The 25,275-nt window shown below is 38.1% G+C and overlaps 1 protein-coding gene across 1 annotated transcript in view; it reads right to left on the bottom strand.

Annotated features, from left to right (window-relative positions):
• The window catches only part of LAMA1 (laminin subunit alpha 1), a 98,996-nt gene that overhangs the window by 57,218 nt on the left and 16,503 nt on the right, over positions 1–25,275 (bottom strand). The window contains exons 2-10 of the mRNA XM_071417399.1: positions 21,097–21,267; positions 20,637–20,749; positions 13,483–13,725; positions 8,388–8,567; positions 5,533–5,622; positions 4,969–5,086; positions 3,719–3,897; positions 2,147–2,252; positions 1,491–1,651 (exon numbers count right to left, since the gene is read on the bottom strand). Of these exons, the coding sequence (XP_071273500.1) occupies positions 1,491–1,651; positions 2,147–2,252; positions 3,719–3,897; positions 4,969–5,086; positions 5,533–5,622; positions 8,388–8,567; positions 13,483–13,725; positions 20,637–20,749; positions 21,097–21,267 (1,361 nt within the window). The remainder of the gene's footprint in view (positions 1–1,490; positions 1,652–2,146; positions 2,253–3,718; positions 3,898–4,968; positions 5,087–5,532; positions 5,623–8,387; positions 8,568–13,482; positions 13,726–20,636; positions 20,750–21,096; positions 21,268–25,275) is intronic.

Below are 25,275 nucleotides of genomic sequence, written 5' to 3'. Positions count from 1 at the left end.
TTTTTGTAAGCAAAGTACAACCTGTGTTTGCAAAGCATATTAAAAATTTATGATCTCCAGTTCTGACTCAAAGGTTGAGGATGGCTGCTTCTATTTGCTCATATGCAAACTTGGGAAAAATCTCAGGTAAAGTGCCCCCTGAGATAATGAGAACTAAAAATCTTGAATTTTTACAGGAATACTATTTGTATCCTATTTTGAACTTTTTTATTTCTCAGTCTTCAGAATGGATTTGGATCAAACATTTCACTGTCTAACAGTATTAGACAGAAATTATTTATTTCTTAATGAAAAATAAAAATCTTACCCAGTGACTAGAACTCAAGAGCTGTGTTTCAGGAAAGATCAAATATCACAAAATGCACTATATAAAAGAAGAATAGAGTCTGCAAAGACTTAGAAATCCTGTTTCCTTCATTTGCTATTTGGAGCACACAACTTTTCTCCTTTCATCTTCGTAGGTGGTCTGCTGGCTGGGACACTCTTTTTGATCTGGCCTAAAAATTCTGTATACCAGGCTCATGCCCACAGTAGCACTGAAAAGGGGCAGTTTCTAGTCCAATTCATAACAAAATTTTCACTGGTTAGCTGCATTGGCAGATACAGTGTCACCCTAACTCAAAATCAGGCACTTCTCTCCTTTTGCGTATTTAAATTGGCAATTGGAGCCATTTTGTTCTTCCAGAGTCTTATTATTTAAATAGGTTTGATTTTTGGATCATACAAATTATGCTGAAGGACTAAATTTTCAGAAAAATTGTCAAACAAACCATGTTATCTTTGGCTCCTGTTCACTATCATATTTGGCAAGAAATACATAAACTACTCCAACATTTGGTTCAGAAAATTGAGTAATTTCTTTAAATATTAACACAGTTTTTTAATAAAATTCAGTGGAATCTACAGCTGCAAGAAATTTTAAGAGGTTTGGATATTTACCAAAAAATAAAATGCTGCAAAACTGCTCTTTTTAAACATTTTTATGGTTTATATTGTGTAATTGAATAATTAAACCTTCATTAATAATTAAATATTTCATACATATGTCTAGTGCATGTGTTCCAATAGTTCTTTCCAAATGCCTGCTGTTTCTTTACACAAAGCAGATGTTTTAAACACAACATTTGTTTACAAGCAATCAGTGTCTTTGAAGAGAAATATCAGCTCATTTCTAAAACCAAACCCAGCCAGGCATTCTCACTCTATGACTGCCTCGCACATGTACAGGTTTTATTTCATTTTAATGTCAGTCTGGCCAATTATTATAGCAAATGTTGTATCAGTAACATACAGAACTACACAACATAAATTACCATATTTTTCAGTACAGAGAATAATTAGTAGTTTTGAGTTCTAGGCTGTCAGGTGTACACCAGGTTACATCTTATAAAGGAAGTGATGTCCCCAGTAAATGAAGTAATTTCACTATTAAAAAGGAGTTAATAAACCACAGATTCCATGTTGAACAAAAGTGGAAGTTTAGTACTCACTTTGCAGAGACAAGGCTCCGTGCATGGATCTTCATTGATGCTACCAACCAGGCTGCAGTTACAACGCAGGCAGTTCGGGTAGCCCCGATAACCAAATGCGCAGCGATCACATTTCTCTCCTGCATAACCCTCCCTGCACTGACACTGGCCTGGCCAAGTGCCTTGAATAGCAAAAGTAGAGAGGGGAAAAAAAAAAACAGAGCAGGCAATAGGCTGGATTCAGTATGTCTCACAGGGTACGAAAAATTTAGCATTCATTTTTTATTACACTCCATGCCATATTCTGCAGACACTTGGCACAAGGTCAGTCTCACCATCTATTTTTCACATTTAAAGAATGAAATGCACAGAAATTGCAGCAAAATGAATTTTGTTACAGCTGTAACAGCATTCACAAACAGTGTTAGATCTCAACACCTCACATTGTTTTACACAGCAGGAGCCCACAATCCCCACAGGAGAACACGTTCAGGGACCTGACATACCTTAAAATCATGAAATTATGTTATGTCCCAGCCTCACCTTCCCAAAGATTTACCAGTGTTTTGAAGTGGTATCTAAAAGGCAGCTATTCAAGGGTAGATAGTGTTCCCTCAACTTCAATGACCTCCAGCCAGACTGGAAGTTCAGGGAAAAGGCACTTGCTGTTTCCTTACCACGCTGGGAGTCAGAATGGTGCTCATCTTTAACACAGACAGAACTCAGAGAGCCAAAGGGGTCGCAGTCACAGGGATAGCAGGGGTGATCCTCATAGGGAGAAACCTGTAAAATAAAAGTTCACTGCCAAATTCTCAAATTTTTAACTGGGAACAGTAAAGTTACATCTGTTTCCTGTCTTCAATCACCAAAGCTAAAATGAATAAAGACTGGAAAAAGATAATATGGAGCAATAGATAAAGGGACTAGTCTAACTTTAGCAAGCAGAAGGATCAGGGGATTGCAGTCTACAAAAAGCTTAAATGTGGGAACAAAAGTTGATCTTCAATAGCACAAAGATATAGTAACTGCTAATGGCTGGAAGCTGAAGTCTGACACATTCAGCATAATACTTTTTTTATTTTAAGTAACAGCAATTAACCACTGTGAAGGTTTGCCAAAAGATATGGAAATGTTTAAGACAAGTGTGGATGCTTTTTGCAAAGACATTCTGGTTCAAAGAGGAAGGAAATTAAAGAAATCCTTGGCTCTGTGTTCAATGGAAGGACAGCTTATCTATTAATAAAGACCCATTCTGAGTTCATGATCTATAAATCTCTTAAATATAAGGCAGGGAAAATCATATGGCAAGATTTTATTTTTTTGCAGGGAAAGCTGTCCTTTGAGGTGCTTCAGCTCTAAAGCAAACTAGTAATGACCTCACATTTAATGGCTATGAGTTGATCAAAGACCTTTCTTCAATGCTTTTTACAGCAGCTCTGAGACACAATTTACTTCTTTGGATGAGCTGTACCTGCTGTATGCCCATACTCCTATGGACTCATCCTTGCCCTCTGCACCAATTTATGCCAGATTTTTAAAGTATGGGTTTTTCAAAATATGCATGAACCTACCAAAGCAAGACCATGTGAAGTAGAAATTTAGTTCAGTCTCATTATACAGAGACCTCTAACACTGCAGTTATATGCAATGCTAAGTTACATAAGTTCATATGTTTAACTTTGTCAGCCACATCTTAACAAATGTCTCGTAGAGTTTATGCCCTTTATCCAAAGAGTGACACTGGAAAGTACATTCAGAGCACAAGTTCTGCAACAATCATATCAAGAAGAGCATTTGTTGCTACTTCTTATCAGCCAAAGATTTTGATCCTTGAGCCAGGTCCTTTTTAATGCTGGTTGAAATGGGCTGATAGAGGATGGTGCACAATTTTGGCATTTTTGAAGACAGTGGAACTTCAGTACTTTGGACCTTTTTAGAGCTTTACCCACAGGAGAAATTGACTTCCTATCAGAACATGTACATTTCCACACTATCAAGGATATCAAATGTAGTTTTCACATCATTTTCTTCTCCAACATCTTGACGTGCCCTCCTACACAACTGGACAAGCATTTTGGTTTTTTCTGAAAGTTTTGGCATTAAGTCATTTACCAAAAAAAACCCCTCTATAGTTCTTAGCTATTCTGCAACTTATAAAAAAACAATATATTAATCACAATCAGCTGAAATAGGCATGATACCTTGTTATAATTCACCAAAACATTAGAATGGTATTTTCTAAATCTTACTTTATGTGGTCTAAAATATCCATCAGCACACATTTCACAGTTGATCCCAGTAGTATGTTGAGTACAGTTTAAACACACACCACCTCCTATAAACTGGCCATGAATATCCATGCTTCTTTTCTGGTCTGCAATACTCTGGTTGTAATAGCAATCTTCTGCTTTGTTATGACAGTTACATTCTGAGAAGGAACGGAAAAGAAATAATTTTTTTTTTCTTATTCACAATGTGTAACATTTCCTAGAATACTGACATTTTTCAAAGTTTAAAATGTAAGTAGAAGAGCCCATGAATTGGCCTCAAAAGTGTGTTTTCCCCCTTTAACATGCCATGTGCTTCATCAGATATAATACACTATATTTCTTAGCAAGTAAGCAAATTTCAAAACCACTGTTATCATTTTAACAGCACTGTTTTTAGTACTATTCTGTATATCCTACTAAGACAATCTTGTCAGCACTGTTGTCAACAGTGATGTGTGCAATTAGCAATAACTGTTCCTTCTTCTGTCCTCTGCATTACAGATGAAAAGCTGCCTAATTCTTCTCTTATTTGTATTAGAGACAAAATCTGAGAAGTCAAAGTACTTAAGTATAAATTTTATTAAGTTTAAAGAGTGGTATTATGACTTGTGCAAAGATTTCAATTAAAAACATTGCTTTTCCATCTGGAACTTTAAATTTTATCCAATAGGTTCTTAATTGTCTGCAGCTTGTGCTATGCATTAGTAATGTGAGGTGAGAAAATGCACCAACTAGCCCTAGGAACACATTCAGCCCTACTGGCACAGCCTAAGTCAATCTATCAGATAATCTGAAGCATAATTGCCATTAAGGAGTTTCTTTCAAAACATTTGCTATGAGAACAAAGTTCTTCATCTGACAAAATTTATGATCAATTGATGAAGTTTGCACTTCAAGTAGCTAACAAAATGATTGATGCAAATCTGCTAGTTTCTACAGGAGTACAATAAATCCCCAAGTCCCTTTGAAAAAGAGATTCTGGGAGCTATACTACATGACAACTCCACTAGCCAAGGAGTTACACTGAACAGATTATTGAAAACCATCTGAACATTTATGATTAGAAGTAGGTTCTCTACCTCTGAACAATCCCATGAAAACAGTTCATAGTTTGTGCCTTCTTCTGGGGAATTAGTAACATACTAAAATTACAGATCTGTATGAATTCAATCTCAAACAAGAAAACAGTAAGGCTTCATGAAACTACCTAAATGCCTGTGCCTACTTACTCTCACATTTGTTCCCAGCAGAAAGGGTTCCTGGTCTCCATGGTTTCTGGTGGTAGCCAGGACAGCACTTGTTACAGCTCTCTCCACATGTATTGTGTTCACATTGGCACTGCAGTTTCTAAGAAGAAAAAATCCACTTTCTTGAAATATTTTTTAATGTACAACCTAATCAATTTTGCCAAAAGTCTGCTCAGTATCAATCTTACTTCAAAAAATGGCATGACCCACAAATACCCCACAAGTGGCTCTACCATGGTACACCAACTACTAGGCAATAGCCTTTCCAGAACAGGAGGGGCAAATCTCCTCTGACGCAAGACAGACTATGTCTTGTGTCCCTCGAATTGTTTTAATTCAATGCCAAAGAAGAGTTAACTTCAAGAAAGATACACTACAAAACCCAGATATGCTTCCTCTGAAAAAAAAAAGAAAAATATAGCAAATAATTTGTATGCATCATAAGATCTATTTTAGCTTCCTCTTTCTCATTCTCCTTAGGAATTTTTTTTGTTGTTATTTTAATTTGAAAAGTTGTTTTGCAAAAATAATGAGATTAAAGAATACCTTTGTGATTTCATCCAAAGGGCAGCTACGAGCATGGCCATAACAAATACACATGCCACCAACAGAGATGTCCTTTATTGAATAGTAGTACTACAAAAAAACAAAGATGAGAAAGGTATGAATAAAAGACATTTACACCTATTTACATTTCCCTGCCCTACTCTGCAAAACAAAATGCCAGCATTAAACTGCTCTGTGTAAATAAAAGAAATACTTGAAACTATTTGCCATTTGGGAAAAACTTCCATTTTTGCGGGTTTTATTTTTCCCTATTGGGTATGAAAAACGAACTGGCTTTTAACTTTTAGGTATGTATGTAAAATTCCTCAGCTTTGAGAAAGAGCACCAAATGTGACCTCAACCGAAATGTACTTGCAAAAAAAAAAAATCCAACTTTTTTCACTTTACAAGAAGCCATAAAGCATAAAAAATTGCTGTATTTTAGAGTCAGTCTGGGGACTAAGAGTATGCTTCCTTAAAATGGGAACTATCCCTCCCTTAAAACCACTTTGCACACTCATTTCCAGACCAGCTCTTTGCAACTACTGTGTAGCCAGTGAAATATTCTATCCAAACTCTTAGCTTAAAAATTGCAGATACAGCAGAATACTATCCATTAATATTGCCAGGTGGTGAGCAGAAACAACATACATAAGGAAAGGATTTAATTTTCAAGGCAAAGAGGAGGCAGGAAATGACCATCTGGGTTCAGTTACAGCTGCAGTATCAACATGGTTGGCCTGTTTGTATCCTGGGAAGTTTGTACTACAGGGGAATGAAAAAGAAACTCTTTTTGAGGATACTTCTAAGGGAAGAGTTCAATGCTCTCAGACCTAGCAACCCTAATGTCAGCTGGTTCAGGAAGAGAGGTAGCCCTGGGTGGTCAGACATGCTGACTCCTGGACTGTTATTTCTTTGAAGGCTTTTGGACTTGGAGCAAACTATCTTCTTTGATTTCATACTTATTTTTTTATGGTCTTAAATTTCTTATGTGCACTATTTTGGGAGGATTTTTAATGTTATCGGCTTGAACTACAAAATTCATTCAGGGACTAACCATGAACAGTAAATCCTAAACTACAAAGAAGGAGGTTCAGGCTGAGAAAGGAAGAGGACAATAGCAGAATTTAATTTCTCACTGTATTCCCTACTACATCTCTGTCTTATTTTCTGCCAGTGTACAGCTCACAGCAGCTGTGTGCAGCTTGGAATTGAATGAGCAACCAGTAATAATCAAAGGCTACAGACAGAAATAAATAAAGAGAACGCAGAAATAAAGGTCCTGTTGAACACTCAGAATCTGAATTGGCCATTTTTCAAGACTATGTACAGGAAACTAAACATAATTGGTATCAACAACCATAGCAAAGTCTTCAAAGCCAATAAAAACAGCATCCAAAAAGCTGGAAGTGGTTATCTTTGTTGCAGCTGGTTGCACAACAAAGTGAGACTCAAGGTGAGACATCAGGATTTGGGAAGCCTGGCCAATATGTGCAGTTCTTCATGTAAAATTGTGCTAAGCAGTGTTAGGTGGAGAAGTAATAAGCCCTGGATTGCACAACTGTATATGTTACAAAACCAGTGGCAGTGCTTGGCCTCAAAATTCTTGTTTCCCAGCTGTATGTTTGTATGCTTCCATGTCAAACTTTTCCTTTCGGGGTGTATGTCTTGATATGCCAATACTATCAATAGATCTACGTATCAACCAGCTTGCTCTGTGGGAACATCTCACCTCTCAGGCTGTGCAATTCCCTATTGCCAAGTAAGGCACAGCTGGAGCAGCTCTCCAATACTCTGCTCTTGTAGTCTCCATGCTAGCAATTCCCATTGACAGAAAATGCAAACCATCCAGATTTTACACTTTACAATGCTGCAGTTGAATGGACACCTTGAAAGCACCCATGAATCCCTGACCAAATCCAAGTTCCTTCCTCCCTTCTGTGCTCAGCTATCCAGGCAGCACAAGGATTGCCTGTATCAGAGGAGCCACAAACAGCAAGAATCCCATTGCCACACAAGGAAGAGTTGCTTGCAGATGTTTTTCAGGAAAAGGAGCTACAAAGGAAAGGGAAGGAGGAAACACTTCTCATGTTCTCCTGTCCTCATCAGAAATCCTACTTTCACAGAAAAACTTGAAGTCTCTGAAGTGTTAACCTATGAGACATGGGCAAATTAAGATCATAATGGCAAGATACAAAACAGAAATCCTTTTCCAGCAGAAAAACTGTTGAGATTTCCAATGTTAAATTTGTGTGAGAACCTGAAGAAATCAGCCCAAGTGCTTGGGGCTCAGTTTCCACAGTTTCAGTATCAAACCTGGAAATCAGTTAATGCTCTCAGAATTCTACAGAAACATTTTATGTTAATTAATGAGCTCCAAAACAATTGATTATAACAGCTTTTAAGAAATGAAGACATGAAAATTCACAATAGCAATGTTTTCAAGTAATTATGTTTATGGACCACAGCACTAGGTCCTGAAATCCATGATACACCACAGAAAGTACTGCGGTGGCATCAAGCACAACCACAAAAGTCATCTCCATCAGCCAAACCACAATTTGCATTTTGATGATAAAGCATTATAAACACTACTCCTAGCACAAATCATTCACACAAACAAATAAATTAAAACAAAAACTATCTTGAAAATTGAAAAAATATTTAGCTTTTTTCTAAAAGCTGTTTGTGACAAGATATTGTTGTTAATGGTGTCAAAGGCAAGGCAAGAATTATTTAAAACCTATTAACGCCACTCTGAATGACAAGAATTAAGTATTTCTCCTTCTCAAATAGGTCAGAATAGACTCTCCCATCAAGCTATACTGAATACCATTTATGAATAATCAGCTTACCCTTCTGGTAACAATGGGGTCTAGTTCCTTAGGATCATTATGGCTGAGAGTCATGAGGTCAGCATTCAGAGTTCTAATACGCTGCAGTCGCAGGCGAATGTATCGTGCAGAAGTAAATTCCAACAGTTTCTGCGAAGGATCATCAGCACTAGGCCTACCATTGATCAGTGAGGTGTGAATCTGGAAAGAAAGGCTGACTTAGTCACAAACATTGCAATTCACTTACCACAACAAACATTAGTCTGAGAATCAAAACCACAGAACTTAATCTTGTTTCCCAACAACTCAGGATGGTGATGTGTTAGACTACCTAGAGTTCTTTATATTTCCCCATTGTCTATCTGCAGGTAAAATTCCTGCTGCCTGAGTCACACTGTTCTGAAACCACCATTATCAACTCATCATAGTCCCAAGTATCCCGGGCTTTTGTGGAGATAAAATAAGGAGAAAAACCAAGGTGCAGTATCAAGGTGAGTCCCTAGGTCCTGCAGTCTTCCTTCCTCTCCCTCACTGAGATAGAGTATGTAACTCTGGCCATAAGCTCAATTTTGTCCTTACAGATTTCTTCTCTGCAAATAGAAAGATCTTATTACAAAGCACAATCTGGTCCACATTCTCAATCTGGGGTCATTAATCCTACACCTAGCAGTGACAAGGCTGTACAATCAGCAAGAAGTACTCAGTGATAAGACATGCAGTGGGAAACCCAACACAGACGAGAACTGAAAGCAAGTTGTCAACACAAACCCACTCATTTGACCTGCATCTTTCTTGCACAATTCCAGCTGGCCCCACTAAGATGACTTTAGGTGTGAAACCGCACAGCTTTTTCTGGCCACAGCCCCTTTCTTCTTTCCAAAGCTACTTAGGAACATACAAGGATATAGTCCCCTATGACCACACAGTCCCTGCTCCATTTTATGTAAAAAACAGAAAAACAAGACCCAACCCTACAGACAATGAACAAGTATTCAACAGTTCACCTGGTGTCCATAACAAACAAAGGGTCAAGTTTTGGGCTTGTCAGATGCATTTCAGAGTGTAGGATATATTCTCATTTATGAAGAGTAACTTTCTCTCATAAACTACTCTTGAATTTATAGTTTCAGCTTTGTCCAGTACTGTCAAATTGTTCCCCTGAAAATATTCCTACATGTTATGGATTTTTTTAAATTATTATTCTAAAAAAAAAATCTTAATTATCTAATAGAGATAGGGGCTGCCTAGGGAGTAACTGTGCTATTTAAAAGACATACAAACAGACTGGTAATGGAGGTCACATTCCCAAAATTATAATTTTGACATTTATTGATTAGCACCATTCCTTCTTAATATTCTAACATAGCATGTTCAAAGATTTCTACTTTTCTGATAGCCCATCCATTTTTTTAACTGCAGAATAACAGTTATGATAACCAAAATCTTTCCCAGGTCTCATCCTGCAAATTTGTACCACCTGATATAATATTCAGCTCTCATAGAAATACAGAGAATTCTTCTAGTCCATTTACTTTGCTAAAGCAGGATTTATTAGAGTTTTTTTTTTGGATGTTTAACCAACCCATTTTCAAAGACCAGTGTTGGTGCTGACTTTACAACCTTCCAAGGCAATGTACTTCAGGCCTATCCAGCTTTATCGTTAGAAATGCTCCTAATCTCTAAACCATGTTTTTCCTTGTTGCAATTTCAGAACTCTTCCTGGATCCTGTCACAGACATGCAGAAAACATTTTTCCTCTTTTGTACCCATGTTTTATGCAACTGAAGACTGAACATGCCCACCACATCTCAGTCTGTTCTCTTCAGGCAAATTGGTTGTGCAATATTCATTCCGAAGTTATGTTTTCTGCTGGGAATCACAAGGCAGAATTGTTGGTCAAATATTCAAATATCACTGTTCTCCTTTTACTGAAAAAATTTACACATATATACTCAACTATAGATGAGCACAACTTCAGCATGGGGCACCATATCCTACTCCCATCTACTTTTCAGTACAGACATAGAATTTGCTGGGCTTGCTGCAATACTTTGATTTCCTCAGCAAAGACAGCAGGATCCAACCATGGCACTGGAATTTATAACACACTGTGTTTGCTTTTTATCACTTAGACACCAGACATTTAAAGATCCAAAATGCCTGTCCCAACCAATTGGCCACATGGCACATGCCGCTTCATTCTACATTGTCTTTCCTGCCTAATATATACTCTCACTTCTCAAAAGTAGTGCCTTCAAGTGATGAAATTTAAATTATGACTCACTTTTTTACTCTCAAGTTTAAAGCTTGAACAGTAGAAATTCTACTGTCTAGAAATTCTGAGTAGAAACTCTGTAACAATACACTTAAATCTTTATAGGGACTGTAGAGGAATCTTAACAAACAGAAAAAGAGAGAAACAGAAAAGATACTGACTAAGATACTAAAGAAGAAATGCCATGATTCTCCTTGCACACTGCTACATTTGTCTAATATATTGCTTATATAAGCTTATACAAACTGATATTTCTCTATTATGTATTTTTGGCTTACCTGTCTTTCATAATTCAAGACCATTTTCAAACAACTGCAATTTAAGCCTTGCAATTCATCATGAGTCATAAACTGATTGTGTAAATTGCAAAAGCAGATCTTCAAGCAGTATAAATCAGGCAAACAACAGAACTTACAGTCAAGCAGCTCTATCTTTTCAAACCTGAGAAAAATCTAGCAGCCAAACTGGCAAAATGTCACATTTGGCAAAAAAATGTTATTAATGACATCCATATTTAAATATGTGGTCTCTTTATGCTAACAGTTATTTCACATCAAGACACTCCAAGCTGATGGCAGAAAACTGGGATGTTAGCAAATGCTGGATACAAGGCAGGCATTTACAGAGATCAGCTGGTTTGCAGGGCCATTCTTAAGTGCAACAGATTGGCTAGAACAAATTACAAAGCTCTAAATACATATATTTTCCTTAGAGTTCCAAGATTCACTAATGCAGGTTGTGAAATACTCTGTGCAGACAATGTTCCTGTCTGACAGACAATCCAGCTACAAAGGAGGAGCCCTTCCTTTGTGAATGACAGCTTTTATGCATGTGTCTTTATCTGCTGGAGGGCAGGAAGGCTCCTCAGAGGGATCTGGACTGGCTGGATTGCTGGGCTGAGGCCAGTTGGATGAAGTTCAACAAGGTCAAGTGCTGAGTCCTGCCCTTGGGTCACAACAGCCCCAGGCAGTGCTACACGCTGGGGCAGAGTGACTGGAAAGCTGCTCAGCAGAAAAGATCCTGGCGTGCTGGCTGACAGCAGCTGAACCTGAGCCAGCTGTGCCCAGGTGGCCAAGAAGGCCAATGACATCCTGGGCTGTGTCAGCAGCAGTGTGGCCAGCAGGACCAGAGCAGTGATTGTCCCCCTGTACTCAGCACTGGTGAGGCTGTACCCCAAATCCTGTGCTCGCTTCTGGGCCCCTCAATCCAGGAAGGACATTGAGGGGCTGGAGTGTGTCCAGAGAAGGGCAGCAGAGCTGGTGAAGGGTCTGGAGCACAAGTTCTATGGGGAGCAGCTGAGGGAGCTGGGGGTGTTCAGCCTGGAGAAAAGGAGGCTCAGGGGTGACCTTATCACCCCCTAACCTGGCAGGAGGCTGTAGCCAGATGAGGGTCAGCCTGTTCTCTCAGGCATCAAGTGATAGAAGAAGAGGAAATAGCCTCAAATTGTTCAAGGGAGTTTTAGATGAGAAACTAGGAAAGTTTTTTGCATAGAAAGGGTTGTCAAGCATTGGAGAAGGCTGCCTAGGGAAGTGATGGAGTCACCATCCCCGGAGGGACATGAAGATGTGTTACTTTAAGAACATGGTTTAGGGGTGAAGTTGGCAATGCTGAACCTTGGTCCTTATTAGTAGGACTAATAGTTGGACTCAATGACCTTAAAAGTTTTTCCAACCTAAAAGATTCTGAGATTCTCCATAAAGTCAGAAATTTAATTCTTCCAATTTTTTGTGTTATGTTTTTCCATCACCACACTCAGAAAAAAAGCAGTGTTTTGATAGTATAGCCCAATTCATTATGTGTACCATCAGGGAAAAAAGAATTAGAAAAAAATGTAACTAAATTGAATTTCTGGCATCCCTGGAGCTGGAGTTGTATGGCCTACTAAATGTACATTACAAGCAGCACTGTTCCTATACAGTCAGTAAGGGTTTTCTGGTTAATTGTATGGAGAGCCAGGTTTAGGTTCCTTTGTTCCATCTGATCTGTCAGTTTTATGTTGATTTTATATTGATCACATGCTCACAACATTGCAATAAACATTGAATTAAAGTAAGAGTGACTTTACTGAATTTCACTGGTTTTTTTTCTTGCTGTTAGTTTTAATTTTATGTGAATGTCTACATACAGTCCAATCCTTTTTTTAACCAAGAAATAAAAACATATTGATTTCTATGAAGCTAGGAGTTACTAGCACCCTCCATGGGATAACACCACACTTATTATCACAGTCATACATTATAGCATTCACGATGGAATAACCACTGGTTTTAATGTATCATTTCATTGTGTGGCTGTCTCTCCATAATAAATTACACAAGTACTATGAATAGAGTTTACTAAAAGAAAGAACAACAGCAAGACTGCACAACTCGTAGCCCTTTTAATTATGCTGCATCCTTGAAACAATGCCAAGGCTTGTTTAGGAGTTCCAGCTGTGCAGAGCACTTCAACAGTGTTAGCTGCTTTATCTCACACAACCAGGTGTTCCTAACACAGGAGTTTTCTCTACTAAATGAAAAAACTGGCAGAACACAGAGCCTCTGTTATAGTTTTTCGGGATAAAGGAACTAATAATTCACAGCTAATTGCTACCATCAAATTATATGGAAAGAGAGAACAAAGAGTTTAGCAATGGGAACACATAGAACCAAAGACACATTTCATCCCATGATTTAGAAGTTTGCTATACTATATGATATAAAGATAATGTTACTAAAAAAGAATAGCAGATGACCTGATAGTTCTGAGGGTGATAAACTCTGTAACTGCAGTTCAAATATTTTCAAATTGTTATCACTCCATGTCCTTAATCACAAACTGCAACTACAAAAACAAAGATACCTCTCCATGTTCCAGGGGAACTAGTCTGGAATAATAGGAGGTGCAGATCACTTCATCATCCCTCTTGTAAGTTGGCGGCCCAATTCTTGGTGTGATGTTGTAACGAGTTAAACATTCGGTATCACTAATTGCATAGTACTGCCATGGCCTGAACTCCATGCCATCTATGGAGCGTTCCAAAATCCAGTTTCCAGGTCGTGGAGCATTAGCGGCTTTGATGATGACATATGCAACTTGAAAGACCTGAAAAAAATGCAAGAAAATTTTAACACTTCATTGTACTGTAAAACACCACCAGAAACCAACTGGGTAATAAATTTCAATTTTCAAAGCAGTATACAGTTTGCCTGGGCAGAGGGTAAAATTTGGTAAAGTAACGCTGGATAAATTTTTTGCACAGATGCTTGACTAGAGGTCCATCTAATTGTGTCCAGGACATCCGTTCGTGCTGATGTAATAGCTGAAAGCTATATCTATACTGCACATCTCAGGATTAGATGGGTATAACAATCTGTGGGAAATGTTTAGCTTTTCTGAACCACTGACAGCATCAAAAAAGTAGGGTTTGGTTGGGTTTTGTTACTTGTTTTTTTGTGCTTGGTTGGTTGTTTTTGTGAGGTTTTTTATAGATATAGAGCAAAAAGCTCCTTGGTTTACAATGTAGCAGGGAATGTGATCTTCTCTGTAAGAACATTTCTGAAAAACTTTTTATACCCTATGTTGAAAGCCTCCTTGCATTACAATTTCATCCTTTATTGAAGTTATTTCAGCAGACTACTTACAGTCACTGCTAAAAATATACGGAGACAAATAAGCTGAATGTGACAAAAATGACCATGATAAAAGAGCTAATATTCTTAAGTAACATTGAGATGTATGTGAGCTATGCAGCTATCTTGACTATTTTTCTAACAACCCAAAGTGAAATCCCCATGAGCACAACAGGACTGTTCAGCACTTCTGTGAGTAGGTAGGGCAGGAATTAAGCTCATACCACCTTTTAAATTACTTTGTCATGCAGCCAGATAACCTGAACTGCCCCCCAACTCATGACAGCATCAGACATGAACACTGAAGAGCATTTACTGCAAAGCCACCATGTTCTCCCTTACCCAGTACCTGCTACATCACCCCACTCAAAAAGGCTGCATTTGCAAACTCATAACACTTCTGTACAGGAGTTTAATGTTTCATATACACTGGAGTAACAAGCAGGTTTAGATGAAAGAAAGCTCTGTATTATTCAGCCATCTCAGAGAAATGTATTTCCACTTGAGCAGGCTGCTATTATCATCATAATTCCTGCCTGCATGTGCACTGTTAATACTGTGTTGAGCTCCAATCTGGCTGCAATCAGTTCTTTCATACACTATAAATTTAAATTTTTAGGACTTTTTTATTTTTTTTGCAATGCAGATTAAAGCCAGGGCAAGAACAATACTTGCCACATGAGAGCAGGTTTTGATTTTGCCAAATGGGGAAATAAAGTCACAAAAATAAATAGTAACTGTGTTGTGGATGCAATTCAGGAAATTACTTTTGAAACAAAACATTATTTAGGTGAACAAAGCTTTGATTAGGAGATCTTGCACACCTGAGAAGAAAAAAAAAAGGTGATATTTATCTTCCATTGATTTACTACATATAATATCTTTTAAAAAGTAAAACAATCTTACTGTTCTTTAAATCAGACAATTTAAACTACAATGTTTATTTAGTCTGACTTTCTTTACAGGCAATTCAGATTTATCCTGTTAAAATCAGTCAGACACAAACAGAACATTTCTAGTTGTTGCAATAAATATAAAAATTTACAGAAAATCAGGATTTTACTTTTCAGCAATGCAAGCAGATACAGGCAACAGGAGAAGCCAACTCACTCTTTAGTCAGTCTTAGAAATAAAATTTCTCTGGGGTCTGTGAATCTTTTGTTGTTTCACATAACCTTAAAATCTGATCAAAGTTAAATGAATATCAAGAATTATAATCCAGCTTCCATGAAGAGAGGAATGCCTTTTAAATAAAACCTACATCATGCCAACAATCTCCAGCTGAAAAATAAAAGCCAAAATACATGGTTTTAAAGGAACAAAGTACACCATTTGGGCAGACTTCAAACCAAACAACTATATTTCCTACAGACAACCTGGATTTCATTGACTCAGTTAGTGGTATGGAGTTTTGCACTCAGTTACAACCAAGCAGAATCTTGTGTATCATCATTTCAGTACCCAAAACCTGAAGACACTTGTATGTGACAGGAGTTGCTTGTATGGGTATTTTCTCCATCACACATGGGAACATCACAAAACTATTAAAACTAGAAAAGTTTTATTGACTGGGCTTAGAAACAGCTATGCACTTCCAAGTTTCTTTGAAGTCAGTAATATTTCTCAAATGCATAAAAGATGCAAGACTGGAACCCAAACCTTTTTCAAATACCCTGGTAAAAAAATCTCCCTCAAAAACTCTCATATGTCCTTTATTTTTTTTCCCCATTCTGCTTGCTGTCATCAACTAAACTGCTTTCCTACTTATTACACAGTTGGCTGAACAACAAATGATCTACTTTTGATTACTTTGAGATTTTTCAAGACCCATTATAGTCTGCAGCTGATGTGGCTAGTTTTAAATCCAGTTCCAACTAGTAACAATGAGCTATCCTTCATCATGAACTAACTGCTGCAGTAACAGGTATTTACAAGATTATGCAAGTTAAACTTATTTTAAATACCAAGTTCCTTGGTGAGGGGGGAGTGGAGGGAAAAGACAGTCAAATATTAACATTTTCACAGCAACTGTGCACAAATTCAATGCACAATTCAAAAAATTAAATCTCCTCTCAACTCTTCCATTTACACATAGCTCACAGGTATCCCATTTTACTTCACAGGCAAATTGACAGGATAATGAATAACAACAACTTCATGAAAATTTGTCAGTACCTGAATTTGTCAGTACCTGAAAATAATATAGCTTAAATAAATAAAAAAAGGATTTTGTATAAATGCTCTCAGACTTGAGAAATCACAAGACAGCTTACCAGGACGACCTATATTCTCAGGGATTATGTTTCCCAGCAAGGGAATGAAGCTGGACAAAGGGACCAAGGTGTCCACAGGGTCCACAGATAAAGATGTTTTAAGGAATATCTGTAATAGACCTCCTATCTCACAGACTCTGCAACCCATAATAGGTCAAGAAACCCATGTGATGAAAACTGATTTTCCTTTGAGCACTTTTTAAAAGAATCTGACTTTTATAAGTTCTTCAAGTTTGAACATCAATGGCAGTTTCTTACCACTTTCCACATTCATTCAGTGCCCGCCAACCAGCCATGCGATAAACCTGAGCAAGAGCTAATGATTTGTATACTTTAATTTGACTGTATAACTTTCTCAGAACTAATTGCCTTATTGAACTACAAGGGTAAAAAGGCAAGTCAGAGCAAGTTAGCAGTTCCCAAGCCATATATTAAAAGTGCCATTTTAGAGGCATTTCAATCCTGATTTTTAAGATCAACCAAATAAACTTCTACTAAAAAACCTTTTTCATAGCTGCAATGCCAACAAAACAAGAAATTTCTGCTTTAATTAGACTTTCTAAAAAACTTTGTTTCCCTGAATGCTGATCCAGCAACACCAAATGCATCATTCTTGAGTACTCTCAGAGTGGGAGACTAGATGAAGGGATGTTTATCAGCTTATATTGTTTACAGAAATATCTTTTTAAGAGTTAAAGACAGCTTCATCTTCTTTGACACTGTGAAGAAGATTTGTTTGCAATATTTTTCTCTGATGATTCTGTGACATTAAAAGTGCAAAATACACTAAATCCAGAAAAACTTCTAGTCTCATTAATTATTTTTTCTTCAAGATTTTGATTCATTATGTGCAAACATTAATTTGGAATTGAAGGGAAATTCATTTTACTCAAGAATTTTATTGTAAGAATATACAGATGAACACCCTGAATGTTGCATCATCAGTCTTACAAGGCCACAAAAGGCTTTTAAGAAAGCTTGCCACATACAATAAATCAGCATTTGTCCTGTAAAATCAACAAAATACCATTTTTTGACATCAGCAAACCATGCATCTTTACAGAAACCTGTTCTTGCCCGTTGATTTCAAGATGAAAGCTCTAGAAAAATAATTTTATAATATTTACATTTTTTTTTACTTTGTAATAGCAGAAACTACAAATTACTCCTACATCAGCCTCCAAGTGGTAATCCAGTACTCATAGAATATTCATAAGTTATGACTTAATCAGAAGTGGAGCTGTTTTTTCAACTCAGCTTAATACTATGGGTCTTCCAAGAAGAACTAGTCTTGTTTTGCAATTCAAGAACTTTTTGATATACCAACATCTGCCTTTCTGCTACACTGAGGATACGGAGTTCATTTAAATACCTTTAAAAGTCCAAAGCATGGTAATAAAACTGAGGTAAGTAGTCTTTGTTTAATGGTGTCAGAGTAGTATTTTACAGCTGGATCAATCACACCAGTAAAATGTATCATAGCCAGGATTTATTAGAATTGTAATTTCACAGTGCAACTGCCCAGAGGAGTCAAACTCAGACAAAAATTGCTGTTTTTATAGAAAACCACTGCTGTGCATTTTATTTCTGTAGAACTACCAGTGTAGGAAGCACAAGGTCATAAATCAAATCTTAGTGTCTTGTACATCAATCCTACACCTCATTGCTACACTGCTCTTTCCTCAGTTCTGGATCATTGCCATACATTTAATGGAAAGGGGGAGGAGGAGGCAGCGGTGTAGGGCGTGGGAAGGAAAGGCTATCATACATGTGGGTCCTGGAAAGACTGAAAGGCACACTAGAGTAAATGTACCTAGCTGTCAGGATGTATATGAGCTAGAAAATCATAACATAAGCACTCACTATCCTTATAAAATGCTATATTAGCTACAAATAGCACAGATTCTGCAAAGGAGAAAGATAAAAACAGCAATTTCAATGCCGATTTAATTAGATAGACTTCTTTTCTTACTGAGATCCCATCAAACTACTCTGTAGAGCAGCTGGTTTTAGACTAAACAGACTAAGAACAAGGTAGATTAGCTAAAAGAACATCCTCTATTCCATTCAACTTGAAGCCAAGAAATGAATAGTCATAGAGGTTCACCTAAGAAGACTGGATTGGAGTCAGTGTTCACCAGCTACGGGAATCTTCCCCATATTTGCCAGCCAAGGGTATGTTTCCACACTTACCAACCCAATTGCTTGGATTATATCTCTAAACTGTGCCTTGGATTATATCTCTAAACTGTGTAATAATCCCAAGAAGCTCTTAGTCCTAGAACTTCTGATAATTGCACAAAAAACCCACCCATAAATAATGACAGGATTTTTAACATCACAAAAAGGTGTGAATATATTCTATACTCTGGCAAGGAAAGTTGATGTACTTGTTTGCTTTAATATGGTACTTGACAGATTTAATGCACAATGCTTGAAATGCAAACGAAATGTATCAATGATCAAATTATACTGAACACTGGTACTGACTTTCAGGAATATTTCTACAGGTCCTATTTAAAGTAATTCTGAAAAAATGTATGAAGTAAACGATTGCTAAAATCACTAAGGTCCTTCATATGCTTTTCTTTTGTGTTTTCTTTACTTGTGCTGACTCGTTTCAAGTAAGCACACCAAGTCAGCTCTAATAACTCACTGACTTCAAGCAATCTCTATTAACCAAATCCTTTCTCACAGAGCAGTAATTTACATTCAGTTTGCATAGCCCTAGATGCCTTCTCTCTCTCAAACCCTCTAGGGAAAACAGAAGAAAGGCCCCTTAGGGGAAACTTTTCAAATCAAATTAGTGAAACTGAGCATGGGTCAGGAGAGGAAAGATATGTATTTGTTGAAACCTCAACAGCACTATGACTGAAGAAGAAATGATTCAGAGTGCAGCTCAGCTGGTCTGTTTCCAAAGTGAAATTGTTCTAGGAGGATAAAAACTAAGGCATCCCCTCCTCCTCCTTCATTTTTCCTCCTGTTTGTCCATTTACAAACCAAATACAAAGTTAACTCTTCCAACAACACTAACATCCTATCCAAACCTCCTGTCACTGACAAAAGACACCCTGTGATCATTATCCTAACAGTTCTGCTTTCTAATTAAAGAGCAAACTAGGCATCTGCTTAATCTATGCTTTATTGGAAAACATCAAAGTAAAACCCACTGTTTTAATCTTTAAAATTACTTTTAAGCAGGGTCTAGAAATCCTGCAGAAGCTTCTTACCAATTCTACACCTCAAGTAAGCATTTCTTAGTAAGTAATAAAGCTGCTTCTTCCAGAGTTGGGAGGTAACACCATATTAATAAGGAATTGTTGAGCTATGATTTTTAAACAACTTAGGTAGGCCAGCACATAGATCTGTTCAAAGCAAAACAACCAGAAAAAGCAAGAAAAATTAACCTCTTCACCAATTACTTTATCTATTCTTGGAGCAGGGTAGGAGAGTTCTGATTCTCGTGTCTAGCAGATAAACTTATAAATTAGCAAATGCCCTGTACAGTTTAGCATGCTCCTGCCTAAGAATGATAAATCCCTCCAAGTTTGGCCTTACAGAGTGGCCAAAACAGGGGAAACAGCTTTTGCCCAGACAGTTCCAGACTCCCCAGGGTTACAAATCACTGTTTCAGAAATTCAAACTCCAGCTCTGCAGAACAGCAGACAGCAAAAGTTCTTAGAAGATATAGTTTAGAACATGTTTTTCCAGTGCTCCTCCCAACAAGATGATGATCGGAATCAGTCAGATGCATCCTCACATATAAAATATGTGCTTTGTCCAATACCCTGAAAATATTCCTGTTTAAAAATAAGTTCTTGAAAACACAGACTTCAAGTAACTTTTAAGAAATAAAAGGTGGAGGAAAACAATATCATAGGAGTGCTGGGGGAAAGACAGAAGCCTGGGGGAAAGACAGAAGGTTAGGCAGAGGAAAGTTACCAAGACAAAGGAATTGGTACAGATGGAATTGGTTACCAAGACAGAAAGAACACAGATGATAGTTTTTACTAAAAACTGTTTTTGTTTAATCTAAACAAAGAGCTGCAATCAATTTGTATTGGCTTGTATCCTACATCCATTTAATGATACTCCCATAAATGTTACTCACCTGCCTTAAATCCAAGGTGATGGTGACCCAGTGGTATTGCCTTCCATTCTGAATGCTGGGACTCTGCCACCAGTTATTGGTACCATCGATGGCACTGGAAATTGGGTGCTGCTCTGTTTCAAAGCAAAAAAATTAAACATCTCTTGAAAATAAATCTCACTGAGCTCTTCTGACCCAGCACATTTGTTTCACACAAAGAACAATCTCTTCCTGTCATAAAGAAGTAAAGGCTGAAATCTGCCCCCAGACAAAAAGGTTGTCACTGGATCTTACAGTGCTCAGTGGTGATACATGGCGCTCACACTTTGTCAGCCTTTTGCTCCAAGGTAATTGCACTCACAGAGTAGACAGACTAAAACCAAAACATATTTGACTCCAATACACTCTGTATTCAAGGGGAAGGGTTAAAAAAAGACACAAACTCATGAAACAAACAAAATCCAAAACATGTGAAGCTTGCCTTTGGGATTGGCACTGTGACTGTCACAAACGCGGCACTGGGCGTTGCGTAGGGGCCGTCCAGGGACGTGCTCCACCAGTTTGCAGAACATCTCCGGTCCCTTCTCTCCACAGGTGGCATTGGTGGAGATGTGAGCATTGCTGGCCAGGTTCAAAATGGCAGGAAACAGGCCTTGAAAGAAATAAGGTTTATCAGCCACATTGTAAGGCATGCAAAGTTGACACCCTGACAGCAGTATCCCTGTTATTTCACTCCACATTTGGATGCTTTATACTGAGGAACACAGGAGTTTGCCAACCAACTCTCCCAGTTACTAAACCTTCCCTTGCACAGTGAATTGATCAAACCCTGGGGGACAACTGGCCCACTGTCAGAATCAAAGAGGGCGTATAGAGCACACACTCAGCTGGTGTGGAAATCAGCATTTTACACAAGCTCTTTGCAGCAGCAGCACCACTGGCCTGAACAGGACACACCAGACTTGAAAAATTTAAGGACTGAACTTTAGAACTTTGCTACAGGCTTCTTCTGCAGTCTCTGTAAAGTCTAAGGGATATTTTGCTTGCCACTTATTAATCTTTATACAAACACTTCAGTGTACTTTCAAATAGTTTTGCTTTTCTGCACTGGAATAATGTAACAACAGACTAAATTTCAAGATTACAGTTACCAGACCAGAAATCCTGCTCTTTTTCGAAAAGGAGTAATGTTTTACTTTGGTTTGGAGGCTGCTGATAAAATTTCTAGAATACTGTCTGTGACAGAAGTTAAGCACAGTTTCTCAATCAGCTTCCAGCTGTCCCTCATGAGCTAAAAACTTTTATTTCTTGCATGGTTATGGTGTAACAAAGATACTCCATTTCCACTCATAAGTAACTCTGAAAAAGAAGCAATTTTGGAAAGAGGAGTCCTGTCTTTAGAGATTAAATCCAGTGGGCTAAAATCAAATCTAGAGAGTAGGTATGGCACATGAAAAATGCCACAAGAATTGCTTGTGTTGCAATAGTACGGTATTACAATCATTTGGCTTCTGTTAAAAGGAAATCTGAAAAAACCAAAAATCAAGCCAGATTTGTGAAAACATATTCCTATTCCACTAGTAAAACTGCATGAATTCTCTTACTTCATTATACACAATATACATCAAAAGAGACTGCAATATTAAAGTTTTGCTTTCCTTAGCTGCCTATACATATAAATATCTCAAAGGCGGGTGCCAAGAGGAGGGTTCCAAGCTCTTTTCAGCACTCTTCAGCAACAGGACAAGGAGTGATGGCCATAGACTAAAACAGAAGTTTCACCTCAGCATAAGGAAGAACTTCTTCACACTGAGGGTGGCAGTGCAATGAACAGGCTGCCCAGAGGGGTTATGGAGTCTCCCTCTGGAGACACACAAAACCCACCTGAACAAGTTCCTGTGTTATATGTTCATGGTGACCCTGCCTTGGCAGTGTCATTGGACCAAATGGCCTCCAAAAGTCCCTTCCAACCCTAACAATTCTGTGATTCAACAAGGCTACATTCAATATTCCTTTCAAGCACCTTTGGCCAGTAATTGTATTACCTTAGAAACCCTGGAGACAAGTTTGTGTTATTTAAGACTTGCCTTCAGCTACTGAAAATTTGGCTAAATTCTAACCCTCTGCACCACTGTATGAATAACTAACTGTGTATTTTCAATTGTGCTATACTTGAAATTTAATAGGAGAGAGATGGAGCTTTGTATTTTTTTGAATCCCGACTTCATTTATGTTAAATCCAGACTAGGTCAGATGCCTTGTTCTCATTACACCTAAATCTGATGCAGATGAGGATGCTGAAGACATCCTAATGACTACTCTAGTGAGGCTCTTCTGCCGGTAAGATATTTTCTGCACAGGCTTCTCTCACCTTGTGGAGTATGTGCGCAGTGCATCTCCAGATGTAAAGCTGGAGCCAAAGAAAAAATGCTGCCTCTGTTTTCCTACTCCACAAGAATGCTCAGTGGTTGAAGAGGGTACCTTTTTTAACACTGCTCTCCAATGATATGAAATCTTTCTTATTCACTATTAATTATTGTTCATGCAGGGGTCTACCAGCCTGTCTTCAAGAGCTATCCATTACTTCCCAGGTCACCCATGACCTTCAGTCACATTATACAATAGCCCTGCCATTTCTTTCCATTTGCTACAGTGAAATAATTTGTCTCCAACAACCGCCAGTCAACAGACTTGTGCCAAAGGAATAGCAACACTATTTTCTGGGTCCCACAGACATAAAAATAGAGCACTTCAATCCAAGTGAGTTGCACTGGAGATTTGCCCCAGGACACAAATGAAAACCAAGAGGTTGTTAGCATTGTCCCGCAAAGTACTGCATCTCTTCAAATCCTAGTTGAATATGTTCACCTCTGAATCTCTTTCCCACAATTCAATTTTAAGGCAAACTGCAGAGGTGCAGCCACTGATTTCAGGAAAGATCAAGAATAGTGTCGGAGATGATTTACTAGGAAACAATAAGCATCTGTAACAAATGAAATTGAAAAAACATAAATTTCAAATAAATTAGTTGCATCTTCAAAGAACATTGCTCCCCTTGATTCTTTTACTAAGGAGAGCCAGGTACTTAGAGTCAGGAATTCAAAAGCTCTTAGATGCTGCTCTGCCAACCTCCCTTCTCCCTCATTTCTTCACCCTCCCCCAGCCCCCAAAAAAACAGGAAACCAAGCATCTGCTAAGATATTTTTATGCCTTGTAGGAAGCAGTAGGTATGATAAAGATGATCAACCAAAGAATCAGTCACTTAAGTGAGCCATTTATAGATAAACAGGGGCCTGTCATCATATCTTGGTGTTTAATGCAAGTGGCTGTAACTGACATAAAACTCCATCAGAAGATAATAGATTTCATTAAACTGAAACTTTAGCAATGATATTTGCATTTTTAAGGCCATCACAATATCATTTAGTCTTTAGGAAAGGACCTCTGAGACCATCAAGTCTAACCTCTAACTGATTACCACATTGTGGACCATGACACCAAGTGCCACACAGAATGAATACCTTGAATACCTCCAGGGACAGTGACTCCACCACTTCCCTGGGCTGTTCATTTCCCATGTTTAACAACTATTCCCATGAAGAAATTCTGATCCTGAGGTCAAACCTGAATCTCCCCAGGCACAGCTTAAGGGTATGTCCCTTCATTCTATTACTTGTTGCCTGGGAGAATAGATCCTCACCTGGCAACACCCTCCTTTTCAGGTAGTTACAGAGAGTGATAAAGCCCCTCCTGAGCCTCCTTTCCTCCAGGCTAAACAACCCCAGCCCTCTCAGTCCCTCCTCATAGGACTTATCCTCTAGACCCTTCACTCATTTAACTTTCAAGGTTTTCTATCTAAAGTACAGCACAAATGATAGATTAAACTGGATTTATTAAATTATTCCCACTAGAAAGCAAGGCAAGTGCTCCATGCAAAAGCATGGGAATTACTGCTCAGCATTTTGCAAGAGACTACGGTGGTCCTGAGAAAGGCTGGAAGAATTTTTAAACTAAACTCATTTACTTCTAACTGCTGGCCAGCTCTTTTCATGGTAAGGTGAACTCTTTCATTATTTTCCAGCTACTCAGATGCTCATTTGCCTCAAACCAGAGATTTGCGCACACCCCAATGCCAGAAAATGAAGTGTGTAGATGTTAATTTGACCTTGAGAAAGAATAACAATTGGTTCACTACCGCTCAGCACAAAAAGCTAAGCACAATGTTTTCATTAGAAGTTCAAACAAGTTGCTCTCATTTGTAAGGACTTGGTTTTAGCCAGATGCATGACTAAAACTCAATAAGGGAGAACTGAAAATATGAGTGGGTATTGTCAGAATTATGTCATTCAGAGCTTTCCTAGAGAGACAAAAGACCTCAAGCTCAGAGGAAATGGAGGGAATTACATTCCTACTAAGGCGACCTGCAATGTGGACAGTGCAGAATTTGTCGCATCCACATTCTACATTAATCAATCCGTCAAGAAATGACAAGTAATTATGAAGTTAGAGGGATTTGTTGTACAGCTAGCAGGCAGACCTTATGGTGAAGGACATAGCATCAGCGTTTCAGCAAAACTTAGGAAAAAGTCCTGCTCATAATGAAGCCAGTTGTAACATTTTCAAATGATGAACAGTTGGTCAGCATGCAGAATGCCAGGGG

The sequence above is a fragment of the Agelaius tricolor genome, unplaced genomic scaffold (genome assembly GCF_023055355.1).
Source record: "Agelaius tricolor isolate 1412-34295 unplaced genomic scaffold, bAgeTri1.0.p SCAF_2, whole genome shotgun sequence".
NCBI classification, from domain to species: Eukaryota; Metazoa; Chordata; class Aves; order Passeriformes; family Icteridae; genus Agelaius; species Agelaius tricolor.
Note: the sequence above shows the minus strand (reverse complement) of the source record. Positions and strands in the feature narration are given on the sequence as shown.